The 16,899-nt window shown below is 39.5% G+C and overlaps 3 protein-coding genes across 3 annotated transcripts in view; 1 reads left to right on the top strand and 2 right to left on the bottom strand.

Annotated features, from left to right (window-relative positions):
• Positions 1-786: 786 nt before the first annotated feature.
• On the bottom strand, positions 787-6,901 carry LOC140306618 (sodium/potassium/calcium exchanger 1-like). The gene is given in 8 exon segments (XM_072385222.1): positions 787-1,108; positions 1,217-1,383; positions 1,556-1,645; positions 1,751-2,004; positions 3,188-3,346; positions 4,376-4,484; positions 4,773-4,832; positions 5,831-6,901. Coding segments are annotated over 8 exon segments (2,160 nt in total). The 3' UTR covers positions 787-858.
• Positions 6,902-9,353: 2,452 nt separating this feature from the next.
• Positions 9,354-13,059, bottom strand: LOC140306524 (sodium/potassium/calcium exchanger 1-like). The gene is made up of 6 exons (XM_072385133.1): positions 12,846-13,059; positions 11,725-12,723; positions 10,422-10,664; positions 10,246-10,335; positions 9,951-10,108; positions 9,354-9,841 (listed from the first exon to the last, which is right to left on the bottom strand). Exons 2-6 carry the CDS (start codon positions 12,685-12,687, stop codon positions 9,589-9,591), a joined length of 1,707 nt encoding a protein of 568 aa, XP_072241234.1. The 5' UTR covers positions 12,688-12,723; positions 12,846-13,059; the 3' UTR covers positions 9,354-9,588.
• Positions 13,060-13,327: 268 nt separating this feature from the next.
• ints14 (integrator complex subunit 14) overlaps positions 13,328-16,899 on the top strand; it is a 4,646-nt gene continuing 1,074 nt past the window's right edge. Inside the window, exons 1-9 of the mRNA XM_072385916.1 lie at positions 13,328-13,956; positions 14,087-14,194; positions 14,861-15,016; positions 15,274-15,392; positions 15,496-15,638; positions 15,731-15,823; positions 15,994-16,138; positions 16,253-16,386; positions 16,601-16,719. Coding sequence (XP_072242017.1) covers positions 13,735-13,956; positions 14,087-14,194; positions 14,861-15,016; positions 15,274-15,392; positions 15,496-15,638; positions 15,731-15,823; positions 15,994-16,138; positions 16,253-16,386; positions 16,601-16,719 — 1,239 coding nt within the window. The 5' untranslated portion in view covers positions 13,328-13,734. The remainder of the gene's footprint in view (positions 13,957-14,086; positions 14,195-14,860; positions 15,017-15,273; positions 15,393-15,495; positions 15,639-15,730; positions 15,824-15,993; positions 16,139-16,252; positions 16,387-16,600; positions 16,720-16,899) is intronic.

Below are 16,899 nucleotides of genomic sequence, written 5' to 3'. Positions count from 1 at the left end.
CATCATTTTATAGACAGTGTCTTGTAAAAAGAAAAATATATGTATTTGTTGTCCTTCTCAAAGTATATAATCTATGCATATTAGTTCTGCAGTTCCTGGTGTCACAGAAAAACAAATGTCAATGCTGCCTTCGTTACTAAATATACATTGTATTGGGCTCTATAAAATGTTGTAGTATGTTTATTGCTGCTGGTACACCAAACATGTCACTGGCAACAATGCAGAGCACCTACTGTAGCTTTCTGAATGGTCTCTAAAGACAGTCGAGTCAAAGAGTAAGTACACCTTTTGGAACTTGATCTTTTGACATATTTGAATAGTTCTCCAAATATTTTATAACTATTCCCTCATATACAAGTGGAAAATATTTCAAACAGCTGAATTCAGCCAAAGAGTAGACTTTTACTCAGTCCGGCAGTCCGTTTTTACAGGCAGTCCGTGAAACTCTGGACTGCCTGTTTAAAAAGGTTGCTGGTTGTAAACTTCAGCAAGCTGACATCAGTCTCTTTACAGACAATTTGGTTGAGATTTCTGTAAAAGCACTTCTAACTTCTAAGGACAGGATTTTTCTGCAGAAGAAGATTATAGTCTTTGATACCTTTTGTTGAATTAGTGACTGACATCTAATTTATAGTGTTATTGAAGTATATCACCTTTATCTTCTGGCATTGCTTTAAATGGCCCAAATATGTAAAAAAAAAGAAAAAAGAAAAACTATTTCCACGAGATGTACCCAGCCGTTTACGTGACTGGCTGTCCTGGTCACTGCTGATGAGATCTGTACATGTGAGGGTTGACAGTTTTGCTTCAGATCACAAGTGGAGAGAATGCCTGACATAGAAAAGGCTGCACACACTTTCAGATTGAAACAGGGCAGACAATGATACGATCCTCCAGCATAACGCTGAGCACCAGGAAGACAAAGTAGAGAAGAAACATGGTGAAACCCAGCGCCTTATTCATCTGCCATTTACAGGCTGCAATTGAGATGATGACAAAGAGGAGCATGAGGAAGAGCAGCACGATGGCACAGAAGAGCCCATTGCTGCTGACGGCCACTGGAGCAAAACCATTGAGAGATGAGTACAAGAGCCATGGAACTGGGAGACTTTTGAGTTAAGTGACAGGGTAAAAACACAGAAAAAAAAAATCAGTTAATGGTGTAATCAGAGGCTGTTTCTTTAAAACCATTAGAGATAAGGCTACGAAGACTCACCCCACAGTGATGTCAAAGATGTTACTGCCTACAGAGCTGGATACAGCCATATCTCCCAGGCCTTTACGAGCAACAATTACACTGGTAATGAGGTCAGGGATGGAGGTCCCTGCAGCCAGCATGGTCAGGCCCATGATCTCCTCTGAAATACCGATGGTCTCTCCCACCTATAAAGTTAAAGCAGTGTTCAATGTGGATGGAAGCTAAAGAAACGCAATGTTAGTTGCATGTTTTTATCAAGAATCATATTCAGTTTCAGGGAGACAGAAGACAAAAGTTACCTTGTGTCCATGTACACAATGAAGAAGCAAAGCAAAGCATATCTCTGCAGTAACTGACCTGATGGGCCCACCACACCATGAGGTAGGAAAAGATAGCAATCCACATAATGGAGCCCAGGAAGGTGACCACAAAGAATTTTCTGGATTTCTATTGGACAAAGTAAGTGGGGAACTGGTAAAAAAATTGAACTTTGTGAACCCCAACTGATCTCTTAAATGAGTCTCATGAGACAATCTCATAATAGTTTTTTACCTGGTTGCGTACATCAGGAACTGTGAGCCACAGAGGGAAGATGATGGGCAATAGGAAGAGGTAAGTGGCTTGCTTACGCCGTGTGTCAGGCCACTGTAAAGTTAGAGGCTCATCTTCTTTCTCCTCTTCTTCCTCCTCATCTTCCTCTTCACTCTCATCCTCATCTTCATCATCCTCTTCCTCACTGGACTCGTCACTGTCATCATCACTGTCGTCCTCGTCACTGCCAGAATCGTCTGAGCCTTCAGAGCCTTCTGAGCCTCTCTGTTCTGCTGGTACATCATCCTGAAGGAGAAGAGACATCATAATGGACAAAAGAAGAGGAGCACAAATAAGATACAAAGAAAGACCAAATTAGCCAACCATGGGCCTGTGGCAATAAGTTGTAGCTCTTTACATTGACTCTTACATAGACAGGTATCAAAGATTGACTTCTGGGCTTTTTGTAAGACAGCAGGACATGGGTGAGGAGTACCTTCTTGTCCTCTGGCTGTTCTTTCTTCTCTGTGTCTGTGGCTGGGGCAGCCTCTGGCTCTTTGGGCTGATCAGTTTTCCCCCCACTTCCTGCGAAAGGAATCCCAAATATTTTCTTAATTTCATTGGTCTCTTTCAAGGAAAAATTCAGCAAGAACTTGAATGCCATTTTAGACTGCAGTGCTGGAGATGTGTCCTAAGTCTTTATGCAATAAATGTGCTAAATGAACTCACTGCCTTGATTGGTAAGTAAGGTTGATTTTCTTATATTAACTTAGTCCAATCGTTGGAACATATTGCAATATGATATTTCTAAGTATGTAGTATGCAAATTGATGTATGTTTTGTGTTAACAGGCACGTGAGTTACAATTCAGTTAAATGAATAAGAGATTCTCTGTGTCTGTCAAAGAAGTGTCTCTGTTGATATATCAGTACCAGAGCAAATTAGAATTATCAGAATTATCTTGTTTGTGATCCTCAGATAACCCTTGAGAAAGAGTGCTGATTCAAGGTTTTTCATTAAATGTAATCGGCAGTGGACAGAAAAACTTCCACCAGGACAGTGATCTGAAGTATATAGTTGAGGTGATCAAGACACGATTGCAGAGAATGACGTCAACATTCTGGAGTGGTTTTCTGAGCAGGTAATTAAAGACCCAAGCAATGGCTATGAAGCCTTCCAGCCTAAAACATGTAAGAATCACTGCTAAATAGAAACAGTCTCAAAGAAAAAAATGGAGATGTGCCAAAAACCCTTTTAGCTGTTAGCACTATAGAAATGGAAGAGGTTGTTCTGGGTTTTTTCAAAGAAAAAACTCAGTTAGTCCTGCTATCTTAAGTCTGTTGTTAATCTAGTATCCAGTAAGAACAAACCAAATAGTCAAATATTGATTTACACTACATTTGGCATGTGTATAAAACTCTTCTGATCAAATGATTTTTGTGTGAAACGGTGCTTTGCCGTCCAGATGATGATCAGACTGAAAGCTTGATGAAAGACACTTTATATTTGATTGACTATCGTGTTATTCCATGTTACCTTCACCTTTGTCTTGAGATTTGGATTCTGACTTCCGTCTAGCCACATTTGTCAGAGAGTCAGCCTTTTCTTTAAACTTTCCTAAGAAAGAAGCATGAACAAACAGGTGCAAAGGATTACCAACTCATGATATACGGAAGAAAAGAATCCACCTTGAGTTAGCAAAAACATAGCTAAATTCCAAGTGTTGCACAGATTGTATAAAAGAGAGAATGAGCTTCTCAAAGCAAGTAAAAAAAAAGAGAGAGTGAGAGAATGGTTCCTGTGAAAAGTAACTAGTTTGTAAGTCAGTGAAACTGAGAGCTTGACAGTTTTCCAGATTAAACAAACCAACCTCAAGTCAAGATTCTGTTAACGCAGTCAAACAGAAAGGGCTTGTCATACATTAAATTAAACCTCAAATACTTCTTAAGTTTCTTCTCCAGCATATGCACTGGCTGATCACCAGCTGTGATCCAGATTGTATAGGCTCATTCAAAAGCTGATTATTGTGTTGGAGTCATGGATCGTGTGCTGCCCTGAGGACTGAAAGTTGAGCAAACCAAGAGCAGACAACACAGGAAAACAAAGTCAGACGGACTCTAGCCAAAAGCAACCAGAGAATAGAAAAATATACTGCAAGATTGCTCCGGTATGATTTCCATGGAGTGATATAAAAAGCCAACCTAGCTTACCTAAAATCAAAACATTTTTTGACAAAGAAAATCAGAACCATCTAAGTCCACCATCATATTGTTTGACCAGCAACAATTACATCCGGTGACCTATTTTTTCTAATCTAACATGAAATGAGCCCTTTTAGAAACAGCAATACAATAACTTTAGTTGTTGTTGTTGTAGAACAATCTATGTGTTGACTGTAGCCAGACCTCAGCGAGATTCCTTCTTGTGTTACACTATAAACCCACAGAAAGGAACCCTCTATAGACTGTGAGGGGTATTTATCTGCTTAGTATCAATCTGGACTTAGTGATGCCTTCATACGGGACATCTAGCTAATCCATTCTACAGTAAGAAGGACTTAGTCCACAGAAAGTCCTTATAAAAGTAGTTTTCAAGGTTCACGGTTATCAGCCAGCAGGTTTATAACTATCTGAATTTGGAACTCACCATTTCCAAGAGGGTCTAATGTGTGAATCATGAGTTGGAAGATGGTGTTTCTCATGGTGCTGTTGTGCAAAGAAGCTGAACTGCCCCCTCGCTGAAGTGATGGCTTCAACTGGGGAAAAAATGGCTGAGGTCAAGACAATTACTTACTGTACAAACAGTGAAATATCATACTTGTTTTCCAAATGGATTCCAAGACGATTGTTTTCTATAACAAGTGCATGAACATGAGCCAACATTTACAGTGAGGCTTGTATACGTGATGCTATGATGGACAGAACAGCAAAAAGACAAACAAGATGTATAAAGCTGACAAACGATCAAAGGTAACAAGATGATGATAGGGCACCAGGGTGTTTCTTGTCTCTTGCAGTTGGTTGGTTGATTGATTGATTTTTACCTTTAACAGATTCTTGTTCTCTGGAAGAGGAGGGTCATTATCTTCATCTTCCCCATTTGTCTGCGTGCAACAATGTTTTTATCAGTGATAATGATTGATTAGTAGAGAAAAACCAAAGTTATTTAATTTTGGTAGAGTTTGAATATTAGCATAAATGCTATATAATCTTACACATTGCTTTTTCACATATTGTACACACTCGGGCTCATGTCAGTATTAACAGATATCAACAGAAGACATGTAGCTGTGTTCCATTGACAGGATTGGAATTTGTAAATAAAATCTACTGTCGGCCCACCTTAAAGCAAAAATCTATCTGACAGCTGTGTGAAAGTAAACTGCATTTTCACCAATGAAAAAAGACATTTGGACTTTAGGAACCTAGCTTCAGCAGCATGTCCAGCTCAACAAAGGCTCTGAGTTTGAACAAACTCTTCAACTTAACTTCTGAGTAAATTTGAGTCCCATTTACAGAGATTAAACATGGTATAAGTTGATGCTACAGTTTGTGCAGAGCTGTGGTTCTTCATAGGAATAATTTGATGTGACTGATAGTTCAGTTCAGTACTAGGATAGTTCCTCTAGGCCTATGCTAGTATATAGCGTTAGTGTCATTTTACACTTTCTGAATCATTAGCACATAAAGAAGAAATGCCACAGAGGAGGTGATGCCACAAGTAATGAGAAATGTGGAACTTTGGTAATAAAACAACTCTATGTAATAAGCTACTAAATAATGCCGTTTAATGGATGACCATATTATTGACAGCACGATTAACCAGTACCAAAAAAGGCGCCATTTACCAAACATTTCAAAACAGATCATTTTCAAAATCATTTTTGATTAGCTAATTTGTCTTTCAGAGTGCATTATCTTTATCTTTTCAGCTCCAAACCAGTGATACAAAGTAAGGACACACACACATAGATATATATAACCATCTAGACAAAAGTCTTAGAACTCAGGAATCTAAGAGTACTTTACTAGAGACTTAAAGCTTGGTTGATTTAGGGAACAATATCATCTCATAAACAAGTTCTGTTACAGGAGTTCTTACCTTTTCAGGTTCTTCCACAGTAATAATTTTCACAATGTTCTTGTGCTTGTAGAGTTGGGACTTGAACGCTTGCTCCAGTTGCACATTATACTTCATGAAGATAACATAGAAAGAATAACCGGCCACCAGCATCATGCTCTCCCACCACATTATGACATTATCCAAGAAAAAGATGATTAGTAAGATGAGGCCAAATATGTAGAATGACACATCTCTAAAAAGTGGCCACCAGGTTAGACGAAGAATCTCTCGGGAAAACAAAGCACACATTCCAATCACAAACAAAATGTTGAAAACTGCTGAGCCAACAATTGTGCCAATTCCCACATTGCTGTGGGCAATGAAGACACCTATCAGGGAGGTAAAAAGCTCTGGTGCAGAACCTCCAGCAGCCATGAAGGTGGCTCCTGCTACATCATCTGAAATAGCTAATTTGTCTGTGATTACCCCCAGTGCAGGCACAAAGAACTCATCACAGACAATTGCTAGGGACACAAACATGTATATCATGCCCAGAATGTGGAGTATCACCCATCCTCGTCTGCGATCTTCAATAGAGAAGATATCTTCAGGATAGTCACCCTTGAAATGTGCATCTGCATCAGGGGAAGCTGGGGAGATGGTAGTAACTGGAGGAGCTGGAGCTGGAGCTGGAGCTGGTGTTGGGGTCTTTGCAGGAGGTTCAGGGGCCACATATATGCAATGCACAATTGTCCGGTTTGTGGTTGGCAATAGTGGAGATTCAGTGGTGGTGGATGCTTTGAAATCTGTACTTGTATCTGTAGTCATGTCTGTATCTTTATCTGCAGGTATCTCTGTTGTTGTTGTTTGATCTGTGAGCTCTAATTCATGTGTTGCACCGAGAACTTCCTCCAACCCTGCAGGCTCCACTGTGGCCTCTTCTAGGCCCTCTGTTGAACCTTCTCCAAAATCCTCTCCAACCTGAGGCATTGGCAAAGGCTCATACAGTCGGGCACTAATGGTCAGCTGGTAGAGGGTACAGAGGAAAACTCCAGATAGGAGAAACAGAACCCGGCTCAGCTGCAGTCGCTTCCTCCTTGTACAATGCATCTTCCACCAAAGCAGTGTTGCTGATGGCTAGGTTGAACTAAGCAGCATAAATGGGCTTTGGTAGAGCCCAGCTCCCTCCCCAGCAGACCATGGGGTAACAGAATTCAAAACTCCAGTGGTGTGATTCATGTCACATCGTCAACTGTTTGGAAAACCCAGCCTGTTGTAGATTTAAGAAAAACACCAAAGAAAAGATTTAAAATATTCATACATAATCATGAATCAAAACCTATTTGAAGGCGGTTGAGATTATGCCTTATTGTGCTTATTTAAGAGAATTAACAAGATGAGTGGAAGAAACAAAATCATCGAACAAAGACAAAACATCAATGTACAAAATACCAGTGACAGCACAGTAAATTAACTGAAAAGGTCACGTTGTAATGAGCTGCACTAACACTACAAACCCAAGAGGTGCTATAACACAATATATTTCAACCACAAACACAGACCTACCATGGAATTAAAGTCCTGCAACATCAGAGGTACAAAACTCCAAAAGTAGCTCCCCAGAGTTAGATGTTGTGGCACAAACAAAAACTCTTGCCAATGACCAAAGGGTTATGTAGGACACAGAACAAGTCTTCACAATGGATCAGCATAATACTTAACACCTGAAGTCTTCTAAGAGGATTAGGTACATTGTCTCACTCTCACTGTGTGAGTATACCTTCGTAATGATCAATGCAATCCAAGTTTAACGTAAAGATTTAGTTTAATAGTACTATGCTGCAAAGCTGTAACATTATAGATATTTATAAACTGGGGAGTTTTAAAGGAATTCTTTCATTATACATGAATTCATTCTGAAATGAAAGTGCACATCTGTATTGAAAATATAGATTGTGAATGTATAATAATTCTGCCTTCCTAGTCAAATTTTGAGCAAATTTTTCTGCTCAGGAGTATGAAATATGTTTTATAATCCATCCACCCAGACTAACGAAGAGGATCTTATTTACAAAAAAATTGACATTCCTGTAGAATTGAGCTTGGATAAATTGCAAAGGCATACACAATTTACCCAGGAGTTAAGACAAACTCATAGTCTATGTCTGCATGAACAGACTGATTCAACAAATTCAAAAGCAAATTTAGATTTTTCACTTGATTAAGACCATGGTCTTAATGTCTGCACTATTTTTTTTAAATGCTGTGTCATAAACAGTGACATGTACTCAAAAACCAACAAGTGAGCCTGCAGTATTTGCACATTATCAACTTCTTTGAGCTGTTTGACATACATCAGGGGGGAGGATCAGTATGAAATCTGTGCTTCATCCTAATCAACATGTGTGATGACCTGTTGAAACACCAGAACTTTCCAACCAACGGTGTTAAAAAATGGTTTATTTCCAGAGGCTTTGAATGCTCAGTTTTGCCACCTGCTGTTTAACTATGACTTTTGAGAAAAAAAAAACATGATAAATGTATAAGCCATTGTACACCAGTTGCAGTGTAATTACATTGCAGTGTAATTATTGTCACACAGACAGATCTATTCATGACCTTCTCCACTTCATCCACATGTACCAACAAACAAACCATAGCACACGGATGGCAGAATTTAGTGCCTTTGTCTTTACTTTCACATTTCATTTGAACCAATGACAATATCGCCAAGCTGCTTGTCAATGACACAGTGGTTAAACAAGTTAAATAAATAGCAGGAATACAAATCCATGTCAAATCACCTGACGAACCAACTTGGCCTCACAAACTATTGTTATTGTCTCACGTAACACCAAGGTAGGCTACACATGTAGAGTGTAAGCAAGTGAGCTGGTTGGACACACAGAAGTTAGCTTGCATTGCATTACAGCAATCTAACCCATTAATACATAAGAAAGACTTTGACAGTTTTTTTTAATTTATTTCTGTTTTGGGACAGGCCATAGTAAGAAACATTATCAGAAGGACTTTGCTACAGCCTTGTAGCACTGTAACCAGCTGCAAGCTACATTACTGTTTGATATGGGTAATGTTGGTTTGTCTACAGTATGTCGCTAAAAAATTTAAATCTAAATGAAAAATTACATTTAATTAAGAGATTTACACATTGACATATTGACTCAATAGACTTTTCTACTGTCTGTACTAAGCACTTGGGATGGAGGTTTGGAAAGTGTGGGCTAATGATTATTAAATCGACCAGTATAAGTAAGCTGACTGTTGAAATTCTTGTTTTCATAACATTTAAAAAACAAAACAGAAAAAAATTAACCGCATAAATTTAAATGTTATATCTATTTGTACATAATTTAAAGTACAGGCCATGAGTCAGATTACATAATTTCTTTCTCTTTACTCTAAAGTTTTTTTTAAAAAAAACACAAGAACAACATGATTAAAATGATTTAGAAGAAGGTAACGATCCTTTTGGGTAATGAAGATGAAAGTATTTTCTTTTTACTGGTGCAGTTTTAAAACATTTGTCTTCTTATTGTTTTTTTCTAATTGTACCAATCTTTGACTGTAAGTAGACGTACACATAATACATAAGTACGTACTTGCATAATAATGTAAATTTGATTTTGGTTAATTTTGGAGTTTAAATGGGAACTTTGGTCCACATTTCAAGACGTTATAACAAAGATAAGAAAGTGTATAGACAGAAGCATATATATAAAAAAAATCAAAGCATTATCCGAGGCATATGCATAAAAAAACACAAAACTTTAAGTCCTTTACTCCACATCAATAGGGCAGACTATGACACGATACTGCAGCATAATGCTAAGAATCAGGAACAGTAAGTAGAGCAGGAGCATGGTGACACCCAACACTTTATTCATCTTCCATTTACAGGATATAATGGAGATGATGGCAAAGAGGAGCATGAGAAAGAGAAGCACAGTGGCGCAGAAAACCCCTTTGCTGCTCACGGCCATTGGTGTGAAACCGTGGATGAATGAGTACAGAAGCCATGGCACTGGTAGACTTTTGGGTAAAATGACAAAGAAAATGTGTGGGACAAAGATATCACATTATTCTGTCCAGTTTTCCAGTCACTGTTCTTCAATCATGGCAGCTCTGGTTGTGGACTCACCTCATAGTGATGTCAAAGATGTTACTGCCCACAGTGCTGGATACAGCCATGTCCCCCAGGCCTTTACGAGCCACGATCACACTGGTAATGAGGTCAGGGTTGGATGTCATTGCTGCCAGAATAGGCAAAATATATGGGGACCCAAAAGTTTCTCCCACCTACAAAAAAAATTAAAATAAAACCAGTGACCAAGCAGATACTTGGGAATTACTACCATGATTTCATAACTTGTCTCATTCAGCAAGAAATCTAAATCTTATATCAATACACCAGCACTGTTTCAGTAAGACCTGACCTGATGGGCCCACCACATCATGAGGTAGGAGAAGACTCCGATCCACAGAATAGAAACTGCATAGGTCACCACAAAGAACTTTCTGGATTTCTTTCAGTCAAAAACAGAAACACTGAAATGTGAATTCATGAAACGACATTCGAGGCAGGTTTGGTCTAAAATATCCTGAGTCTCACCTGGTTGTGAACATCAGGGACTGTGAGCCGCAATGGGAGGACGATGGGCAACAGGAAGACATAAGAAACTTGCTTGCACCGTGTGTCAGGCCAGTGTAAAGACAATGGCTTATCTTTTTTTCCCTCCTCTTCCTCTTTCACTTTGTTCTCATCACCCTGAATTTCACTGGGATCACCAACATCTTCATCAGAGTCTTCAGACCCATCCTCTCCTGCAGGTACATCCTCCTTGGGAACATTTGGCTAAAAATGATTAGCAGCAGCACAAAGGCATCTCTATAATGACAATATAATATAATATGATATAATATGAAAATATAAATACTGTATAAATAACAAAGTGATTGGAGTATACCTTCCTCTTTACTGTAAATTAATCATTTTCTGTCCTTTTTATCCTTAGATGTTACAAATTTTACTTTACTAAAAGATAACTTTGCTGTGACCCAGCAGCTTTTTCCATCAAAGCTCACAAATGTATGACGGTTTCTGACATATGCAGAAGCACAGATAACACAATTGTGCAAAACATACTATTTTGTTTCAGCGATATACTATACAATGTGTGCTAAGCATAAACTATTAAAAGACAAGAAACATACATGGGTGAACAAGGCATGCAATTACCATGTCACAATCATTCTTTTTCACATACTGATGCACTTTCTGATGTCACTGTGGGAGAGCAGGGCCTTGACACTGCTCGAACAACATATTGTGCGCTGACACTGCTCGAAGCAGATGTTGTTTAAGGTCAGAATGAACCCTGTCTAGATAATGATGAAGATGTAGGAGCATTCTCAGACAGCAGGCGCCCGAATAGAGATTGGGTTTGGGGCCACATACACACTGAATGATATAGAAAGGTATAAGAGGATGTCACAAACTGAGGTCATTGGGAATTTCCATGCCTGCTGAAATGTACATGTCTCCGTGACAATGTCTGTTCAATAAATTCCCCATAAGAGGCTGACCCCGACCAGTCCAACTACTCATTTCTCCACAACATCATAAAATTGAATGCCTAAGCTGCTCGTCTTACACCCGTCAAAAAGAGCTACATTTATCCTCAGAATGTATAATGTATCTGCCTTTTATTTGTACTTAATATTTTGGTGTATTTTACATTTTACACCAAGAGAACTGCAACAATCTACATTTTGATTAGGGATTAATAAAGTTCTGTTCTATTTAAATTTTTGTGCAAGATGCAAGTATGCAGATATGCTTATCTGCTTTCATTTTTTTTTAAAAAAGATGGAAGTTAGATGGAAGTGTGTAGACGAGAGAAATCATGCATTACCAGATCTATGGTAAGGACAAGAGTACTCACCTTTTTGCATTCCTCGGCAGCTTTGGCTTTCACAAAGCTCTTGTGTTTGTGCCGTTGCATCTTGAATGCACGCTTTGCTTGAGCATTAAATTTCATAAAGCTGACATAGAGAATGTAACAGGCCACCAGCATCACACTCTCCCACCACATCATAACATTATCCAAAAAGAAGATGATTAGTAAGACGAAGCCAAGTGTGTAGAACGATGTGTCTCTGAAGAGTGGCCACCAGTTTAAATGAAGAATCTCCCGACAAAAGAAACCACACATTCCAATGACAAACAAAAAGTTGAAGACCGCTGAACCAACAACTGAGCCAATGCTTGCGTTGCTGTGATCAAGAAGGACCCCCATTAAGAGGGAAAAAAACTTTGGGATGGATCTTCCTGCAGCCATGAAGGTGGCTCCTGCCACATCTTCAGAGATGCCCAACTTGTCTATGATTACCCCCAGTGCAGGAATAAAGAAGTGATCACACACAACTATAAGGGACACAAACATGTACAACATGCCCACAATGTGCAGGGTCACCCATCCTCGTCTGCGCTCTTCAAGAGAAAAAAGATCTGCAGGGTAATTATTGTTAACATGTGGAACTTCACCTGGAGATGCTGGAGGGATGGTAATAACAGAGGGACTTGGGGTGGGTGTCTCCAGGGAGGGTAGAGTTTTGTTGGTATAATGTATCACATGCATCTCCTGTGCCATTCCATCTGAGGACATCTGAGGTTCCTCAAGCCTTCCTGTTTCTGTTGTAGTCTCCTCAATCCCTACTTCTGAGCCGTTCTCAAAATCCTCACCAGTCTGAGGTATTGGCAATGGATTATTCAGTTGGGCACTGGTGGTCAGCTGGAAGAAGGTAATGAGGAATATCCCAGAGAGGGGAAACTGAACCCAGCTCAGCAGCAGTCGCATCCACCTTGAAGTATTCATTTTGTTCTAAAAACGCAGTCTCACTGGACTAATAAACTGTACAAATACAAAGGTAAAAGGAAAAAAAATTAAATAAACACATTTATTAAAAAAACTCCAGACGCTGGACGAATCCACATCATAAACATAAATCTGCAATATCTTCTTCTCAAAGTCACCATCAGATATTGGATAAAAGAATGAAGGAGTCTGACAAAGGGCTGAAGTTTTCATTTTACACGCATAAAATTCCAGGTAATGTGAGCAAACTTACTGTTGTGATGATATGGGCGTTTCCTCTTCTGTGCAAAAACAACAGTCCTATTACAAAATTCTGGCATCTGACTGGGTCCCTAGAGTTTACGCTTCTTATGCATCTGACTTAAGACTAAAGAGAAGTTCTAGTCTGCGCAGTGACAAAAACACAACTTCTTGTTTACGCGTTTATCCCCCCACCCCCCGCACGGTTTAGCTTTATAATGAAAGCTCTGCATAAATACTGTTAAATGGGTTTAAAATTATTGATATTCCCTGCTCCTTCTATAACTCTGTTCACATTAATTTTTAATTCTATTTATTCATTTGCATTTTCATACAAAAAATCATCTTAAATACATAGGAACTTTACATTTACTGTTGCGCACTTACTCGGACGTAGATTTTGATGCACAGTGTAATACATCAACATTTGATAGCAAAGGAATCACAGAACAGCTTTTGCTTTTCGGTCATTATTATTTTGTCATGTTAGTTTTATTCTTTACAGTCTTTCGAGTGGATATATATCCTCTCACATTTGATTAACAGTAATCAGAACCTTTCCTCCAATTGGGCTTTTTTCGTTATGTTGTAGGATGCTAGCCAACTAGCCTTTACTAGCTAGCGGTTCTCTATTAACATGTTCCTGCTTTTGTAGCTTTAAATATCTTTCATGGTTGATGCTTGCTAACCGAAGCCCAGAATCGGCGCAACTCACAAAGCAGTAGCACTGACAGTGACACACTGGAGACACTTTAGAGTGTAGCTGAAGTCCATTGTGTTACTGGGTTTGTACATCAGCAGGGAGCTATGCCTACTGTGGTCCTAATGGACGTGTCCTTGTCCATGACACGACCAGTGTCACTGGATGGCAGCGAGGAGTTTCAGAGGAAGAACCTAGCTGTCCACGGACTCAACATGTTGTTTGAACACATGGCCTCAAACTATCGCTTGGAATTCACGGCACTGATGGCTTTTTCTTCCCTCTGGGAGCTATTGGTGCCTTTCACAAGGGATTACAATGCATTACAGGTAGAGTAATAGGTTTCCCTGAAGAGCCAAAGCACATTTTCTTTCCTGAATCATTGTCTGTATGTGTACATTAGTCTGACTTGAAGGGAGGTGTGGATTTATTTGTGATCTGTTTAATGTTCTTGTGCAGGATGCACTTAGCAGCCTGGAGGACTATGACAAGACGTGTGTTGAAGCAGCCCTTCAAGGAGTTAGTAACGTGGTTCAGCAGGAGTGGGGCAGTGCCTGTCCATGCCAGGTATTTTTGCTATCTTTTATATTTCACTGTTTAAGCTGGTGTTTGCTCACATCATTTCAAATAATGACCTTATTTTATTTTATTAAGTTTATGTGCATATATGGTGTAACATTAATTCATGTCCAATAGCGGAAAGCTGCATTTACTCAAATACTGCACCTTAGTACATTTGTTTTTCAATGCCCCTCCGTTATTTGAGTTCTTCCATATCATTCTACATTATACTTCTGTTCCATTACATTTTAGAAGAAAGTATGGTACTTTCTACTCCACTTCATCCAGTTGACATCTTCAATGAACCTGGCTTCTCACTCTATGCTAGCTGAGATAGGCTCCAGCTCCTTACACTTGGTGAAACTCGGTGAAAAATATCATGTTGCCTTTCACTATTCCTGCTGCGTCCTTGTCAAGGCTCCAAGTTTACTTATTTTATCTTCCAGTGACCTCATATTTCCCATGATAGTCAAATAATGAAACAGTAATGATAAACAATGTTCAATATGAAAATTATACAGACAGGCAAACTAAACCAGTACTTTTCATTTAACTCTTTTTCTGCCATTATTGATGTACTTTTTACTCAAGTAAAATTTTTCATGCTGCAAAGGATGTGAATACTTCTCCACAACCGCTCATGTTCCCGTTCCTCCCTCTTTCGTCCTATAGGTGGTGCTCGTTACTGACGGATCTCTTGGTATTGGAAAGGGTTCCCTTCGCCACTCCTTCCAAACCCTGAAGCAACGTGGAGATGACAAGAAATTCCCCCTTCCTTTCCCTTTTCCTACCAAACTGTTCATCATGTGTATAGCCAATGCAGAAGAGGTACTGAACTGCACTTCTTTGCTTTTTAAATTTCATTTACTCTCAGGTTAAAAGGAATAGTCAGTATAAACCCACAGAGAATCTTCGAGCTTCGCTCTTTGATGCTTATTTTTACACATTTGTATCAATATGTTTTGGGGTTTTTTCGGGACCCCTAAAACATGTATATTACTGCATGTGTCAGTCATTCACAGCACATCTGGTAGCTTTGAAAAAAACCCAAAAAAACGTGGCTCGCATGTCTTGTGAAATTGCAGCTACAAATGAGCGATGCCATGGACAACTTGGAGGAGCTACTTCGCCTCAGCGGAGGGGATGGACAGATCTTCACCATGGATGGACCACTTTGCATGAAGAGTGTCCAATCTTTGTTTGGGTAAGACTGTTACTTTCAAAATTACACAGGAGTCATTACTTTTTCATCTTATACATGTCTCGTGAGACATCTTCGGCCATATTGTGTGTTTGCATTTCTCCAGGAGGCTGATAGATCATGCATACTCTCCCTTCCATGCGGTGCTGCACTGTGGGAATCTGTCATCAGACGTTCAGGTGTTCCCTCGTCCTGAGCCTGTCGTGGTGGATGAAGAGGTGGAGCCCATGGCCCGAACAGTCAATACGGGTACTTTGCAGGCTTTGAATATCATGACTGGAGCTGAATGTAAGCAGTTTTTTTTTTTTTAACACCTCTGCTTTCTTTTATACACTTTTCAGATCTGGAAATTGTGGGTTTCATTGAAATTGCTGACATTTCCAGTCCTCCTGTGATATCCAGACACTTGGTACTTCCTATTGCAGTAAACAAAGGTTTGTTTCAACATTTTAACGGTATTGTTCTGATGAAATGCTAAATAGAGGATTATGGGATGAAATACCTGTGCAGCTTGTCTAAGATTTAATGCCACTGTTTTTGACACGGTCTTGCTGAAATAAGAGCAGAGTTAACAAACATACCATTGGTTATTATGTCATGTCAGAGGTGGATGAAGTTGGCACAGGAGCCACTGATGAGCTTGAGGAGGAACCTTCTGCTAGCCAGATGGCAGGAAAAAGTCCAAATTTTTGTGTCCTTTTACATGGAAGTCTGAAGGTCGAGGGAATGGTGGCACTGGTCCAGCTGGGGTGAGATATAGCAGAGCTCTTTTTAGTTGAAATATGACTCCTGATATGTTGGTCTGTAGAGTAACAGACACATATTTTACGAAGATTGCCAATCAATATTCTTTATTGTCCCAGACCAGAGTGGTACGGTATGTTGTACTCTCAAGCAGACAGCAAGAAGAAGTCGAACCTGATGATGTCATTGTTTGAGCCTGGTTCAGAGCCTCTGCCGTGGCTGGGCAAGATCTCATATTTGGGTCCAATTTCTGGTAACTTTTCACCCCACATTAGCAACAAGCGTCTACAGGGTTTATTAGCGCACATTTCATCAAACTTTTGGACACTCTACCCTTTGCGTAGTAAATGATCACATTGTCCTCCAGACCAAAGAACTGTATGTGCACTTAAACAAGCAGTTCATTATTTCCCATCTGTTTCCTTTGACCATTATTTGGTGGCTCCACAATCTGTCTGGTATTTCAGAGGCTGCTGAAAACCCCTACGGAGAGGATGACAACAAAAGTCCATTCCCAGTGCAACCACAAGTCAAACGAAGCTATGCCCAAAACGTCACTGTGTGGATTAAGGCCAGCGGACTACAGGTGCGGTTAAAGCTCTGTTTCAATGTGCTGTTGACTGTTGGGAGTGAAGAAAAAAAGAAAATAACACAAATGTAATGAATTTTATTTTCCTTTCTTAAGAATATGACAATATCTACTCAGAGGACAATAGGTGTAATTTTTTAGAAATAAAGAAAATGCCTTGATTACTTGCTGAACAAT

This window comes from Leuresthes tenuis, unplaced genomic scaffold (assembly GCF_036924035.1).
Source record: "Leuresthes tenuis unplaced genomic scaffold, fLeuTen1.0.hap1 SCAF_5, whole genome shotgun sequence".
In the NCBI taxonomy this organism is placed as follows: Eukaryota; Metazoa; Chordata; class Actinopteri; order Atheriniformes; family Atherinopsidae; genus Leuresthes; species Leuresthes tenuis.
Note: the sequence above shows the minus strand (reverse complement) of the source record. Positions and strands in the feature narration are given on the sequence as shown.

What these genes read in the sequence shown, in the direction of transcription:
- LOC140306524 (XM_072385133.1), bottom strand. Translation starts at nt 12,687, where the DNA reads ATGAATACTTCAAGGTGGATGCGACTGCTGCTGAGCTGGGTTCAGTTT. An exon ending in TTGTCCTTACCATAGATCTG is followed by an intron (nt 10,665 to 11,724) that starts GTAATGCATGAT and finishes AATCATTTTTAG; the next exon opens with CCAAATGTTCCCAAGGAGGA. An exon ending in TGATGTGGTGGGCCCATCAG is followed by an intron (nt 10,109 to 10,245) that starts GTCAGGTCTTAC and finishes TTTTTTTTGTAG; the next exon opens with GTGGGAGAAACTTTTGGGTC.